Source organism: Amblyomma mixtum, chromosome 3 (assembly GCF_055824585.1).
Source record: "Amblyomma mixtum isolate Tamu chromosome 3, ASM5582458v1, whole genome shotgun sequence".
Taxonomy (NCBI): Eukaryota; Metazoa; Arthropoda; class Arachnida; order Ixodida; family Ixodidae; genus Amblyomma; species Amblyomma mixtum.
Window position 1 is genome coordinate 385,186,138 of NC_143014.1, and position 4,363 is coordinate 385,190,500.

General features: G+C 50.5%; 1 protein-coding gene across 1 annotated transcript; it reads left to right on the top strand.

Moving 5' to 3' along the window:
* Nucleotides 1–222: 222 nt before the first annotated feature.
* On the top strand, nucleotides 223–1,279 carry LOC149357082 (uncharacterized). The gene is made up of 2 exons (XM_089576500.1): nucleotides 223–564; nucleotides 1,250–1,279. The coding sequence occupies exons 1-2, from the start codon at nucleotides 223–225 to the stop codon at nucleotides 1,277–1,279; spliced, it is 372 nt and encodes a 123-aa protein (XP_089432626.1).
* Nucleotides 1,280–4,363: the final 3,084 nt, after the last annotated feature.

Sequence of the window (4,363 nt, forward strand, 5' to 3'; positions counted from 1 at the left end):
CTGTGCAGCGCGTCTTCTTCCTCTCTTCTTTGCGTGCAGCTATGAACATAACCGACCACGCAGTGATTCCGGCAGGCGGCGCACCAGCAGGTCGCACTGTGAAAAAAAGGACGGAGAGCAAGTAACGCCCACCACCAAGTTTGATTTCATTGCTTGGCCATTGACTGGAAAGGAACAAAGCGGCCCGATATCCTTTTCGCAAGAACTGGTTGCCATCGAACGATGTGGACGGCGCGGCTGAACCGCATTCCAGAACTCTTCAACGAAACGTCGGTCACCATCGAAGGGAAGGTTTACTTGTTCGGCTGTTTCGACATCTGCTGGCCGGACAGTGATGAAATCTCGGGCTACATCGTCGACGTGTACACCTTCGACCCCATCTCGTCCCGGTGGGATAGAATACAGACTCGGCCACTTCCCGAAGTTGAGCCGATTAACGTCATTGGCCGCAGCGTTGTAGCCTACGGCCACTGCGTCTACATATGGGGCGGACAGCACATCAGCACAGAGGTTACCGGCCTCTACCGCTTCGATAGCGATGCCATGATGTGGAGCCGTCCGGAGGTAAGAGGCGAAGTACCCATAGCGGATGTTAACCACTCGGCGTGCGTGCTTGGTCACCGGATGTACATTTTTGGTGGATTGCACAGAGATTCATCGAATTTTGTACGTTTTCTGAACCTGGAGACCCTAGAGTGGCATCGTGTCCCGACCAGCGGAGAGGCCCCCCTCGGACGCTACTGCCACACGGCAACCGCCATCGGAACCCGCATGTACGTTTGGGGTGGTAACCTAGAATTCTCACGACCCGACGATCCTTATGACAATTGCTTATATTATCTGGAAACGACCACTGCGACGTGGGTGCGCCTACAAGTGCAAGGCTTCGCCCCGGAGGGGCGCGAGTGTCACGGTGCCTTCGTGTACGAGAGACAGCTGTATATCTTAGGTGGCTACAACGAAATGCTGAACACCTACTTTGCAGATATGCACAAGTATAACGTTGTAAAGTCGTGCTGGATTAAAGTGACGCCCAGTGGATCAGGCCCGTGTGCTAGACGCTCGCCCGGCTGCTGTGAGCTTGGAGAGAGGGTGTTGGTCTTCGGTTGCATCGGGCCTCCACCCAGCCTTGAGGAGGAAGACCACCTCGAGGACATTTCTGAGGCGGAAGAGGAGCTGACGGACCTGCACGTGTTGCACTTAGCACCGACGCTGCAGAACTTGTGTATGCTTGCTGTCATCGATGCAGGTCTGGATATGGGCGATTTACCAGATCTGATTATAAAAGAGATCAACACCATCAAATCAGGACAATCTTAATCGCCGATTTCGTGTTGCACGTCATCCTGGTGGAGCGCCTTGGACAGAGCCGCATGGGGCGGTGCGTTGGCCAACTTCAGTGTCTGTAAGCGTCAGAGGTGCTTCTGGCATACACGCGGTTGGAGCTTATCCCTTACTACCCTACGGCGTTTCTTTCGGCGTGTAGCAGTGCGCCCAGCAGGGGCGCAACAACATTGAGCCTTTGTATGCATCGAGAAGACAGGCTTGTAGTTCTGTTTTGCCGTCGCCCGGTAGCTGCGCCGTGTCAGGACGTTCTGAATGTGCTGTCCTATGGAAGGAAATCAGCCCCGCTGTTAACGCGCAGTGTTAAAAGTCGCAACACATGACACTGCTCTTTTTGAGTGTGCGGTACGTAAGAACGTGTACATATGTGACATTAGCTGAACGGTGGTGGTGATACGAGCGGCAACGCGTTTAATCCTGACGTCCAAGCCATGCAGGTTGGCACGATTTCCGAGTAAGCTTTTTTTATTAAAATTCTGTGCACATCATCGTTCCTGTGCTTGCTGCTGCTGCATATTTCTAACCGCCTTACTTCCTGAGTTGCTGTGTTTGTGAATACATTTCTTCTATGTAATATTCCGACGTGTTTTTAATTTGTAACGAGGTGCTTCCGAAGAATACTGTTTTTCAGAAGCTGCGAATGCGGTTACTGATCTTAGCTTAGCCCCGGAATTGCCATGACTAAGTCACTTTTTAACGCTTTAGATGGGAAGAGGAATAAATTAGGCAGTGGCTTAGCTCTGGTTAAGCCTGGATGCACAAGCGAAAAGCTTCAGTTGTGCTTGGTTTGACGGCCGTCCACACACTGCCTGCACGGAGGCGGAGGAGGAGACGGAAATCGGCGCGGTTAAAACTGCCCGCAGCAATGCGGAGAGGAGGGTTGCCGGCTGCGACGCGGGCAACACGAGGCTGCAACGGAAGGCCAAACGGCAGGTAGGAGAGGAGCGCGCGCAGTAGTAGCGGCGGTGAGAAGGCGGCGCACATGCGCAGTAGTGCGCGGTTGCGTCGAACGCTGCGCGTGACGTTACTCGGTCGTGGCTTATGGCATGCGCGAAACTCTACTCCGACCCTCGTAGTGAAGCTTTTCGCTTCAAAAATTGGAAGCGCCAAACATATCATGTTACAAGCTACGAGGGGAAAAAATTATCCGACTTTGCACAAGAAAAAGAAGCCGAGCTTAAAAGTGTTCTGACAGAAGTAGGAGCAAGCTTATTGGGATAGCCGAAATTAACGAGATAGTTATTCTACCTTTCATGGACATGGTCGTCAAGGTAGAATAGCCTGTTCAACACCTGCTCGATCAATGTGACATTTATTTATTAAAGATAAAACAAGAGTCAACTGGGACTGCAGTATTCAAAGAGAGGGTTGAGAAGGTTGAAGCAGACCGCACCATTGTGAAAGTTGTCAAGATAAGTCGGTAGGTAAAACATGAGGGCACACTTAAGAGCACCGCCTTAATAGTATGACGCGATAACGTTATTGGGTGCCTTCAGCCTTTTGGGGTCCCCTGCGTATCACGTAGCGAACATGGTAATTCCCTACTTTACGTTCACAGATCGCGGGGATTCGCCACTGCTCCGGCAGGCGCCTCTTTCAAACACAGCAACCGATGGGGCTTGTAAGACCCTGGCAAGAGGTGAGAAGCTCCAGTTAGTTTCGGTTTCATCTACTGCAGCGCACCTGGCGACTGAAGGTGAACTGATATTTAACATTTGAACGGTTTCTTCGTAGACACGTACCGCGTTATAAGACTGCGACTGTAGCGGCATTGTCTGAGGAACCGTGATACGAAGCTCCTCTTTTTCGCGGGCAGTGGTTTGAATCCCGCTCGGGGATGAAGCTTTTTCAACTCGATACCACATTCATGATGACGGCACGACGCTACAGTTTGCGTCCCTGCAGACGATATATGGATGGAACTGGCGCTGGCGTCTGTATTTGCTGGACGATTGTGTGTATGGAAGTTTCCCACTCCTGTCCAGATTGCTCTCCTCGAGCGGCCTCTCGCAACAATCAATAACTTTACTGCCACCTGCCACGGCGGGCAGGTGTTCATGATGTCGCATGACGTTGGCTCTAGCTTTGTTTTTTGTTTTATCATCACTGAGAACTGTGTAACCACCAGTATTGCTTTCGTTTTTTTCTTTGGCGTTTGTTCTGTTTTATATGTTGTATAGTGTATTATCTCATGTTGTTAGCCACCACTGTATGCCGCCAAGTGTTAAGACCGGGTGCCCGTGGCGTAGTCAAGCTGTCAGGAGAGAGCTTTTACGATGGGCACCCTTCCATCATGTACTGCATGGTGAGAGAATAAACATTATTATTATATGTCACGTGACCTAGGTTACAGGTGGGGCACCTGCTTTATCGCTCAACTCCGAGGCCGAATTTTCTGCAGAAAGGGAATCTCAACGCTAACGCTTTATAGCCTTGGACAGTATTGCTGGCGTAAAACCTCGAAATTCATGAATGGCCTCAGAATAAAGCTGATCTTTTTCGGAAGGTCAACTACCTAGCATCCGAATCCGAACTTACTAAGCTTTTCTCGGTAGACATAAAAAACCTTCGTAAGGTAACAATAGTTCGGGACTGTGCTATGTGGAATTTAATTTGTGTCACATCTGCACTGTACTTATGGACTCTTTGGAGAAATAAAAAATTCAGGAGGGCACTTTGTTGACCTAAACTGCGGTGAGGCGAAAGCCTTAAGCGCAGTGTTGCTGCTTGTGTCACTGATGTGTGGTTAATACGTTTAGTTTCGCCTGTAAGAGTGGAACGCGACAGCGTCTTGCAACGCTGCCAGGGAGACCACAAAACGCCATCGCCCATTCGGCTCTTCGCCTTGCTCGACGGTAAATTGGTTTTTGAGGGAAGGAAATGTATCTATTTGTCTCGCATATCTCTGTGGACACCTGGACCTCTCCGTAATGGGAAGGGAGGAAGATGGGGGTGTACGAAGACACCGTATTCACTAGACGCGCCATTGTTCATTCCAAACCATCGAGCTGGCATGGCG

What these genes read in the sequence shown, in the direction of transcription:
- LOC149357082 (XM_089576500.1), top strand. Translation starts at nt 223, where the DNA reads ATGTGGACGGCGCGGCTGAACCGCATTCCAGAACTCTTCAACGAAACG. An exon ending in TGATGTGGAGCCGTCCGGAG is followed by an intron (nt 565 to 1,249) that starts GTAAGAGGCGAA and finishes TCATCGATGCAG; the next exon opens with GTCTGGATATGGGCGATTTA.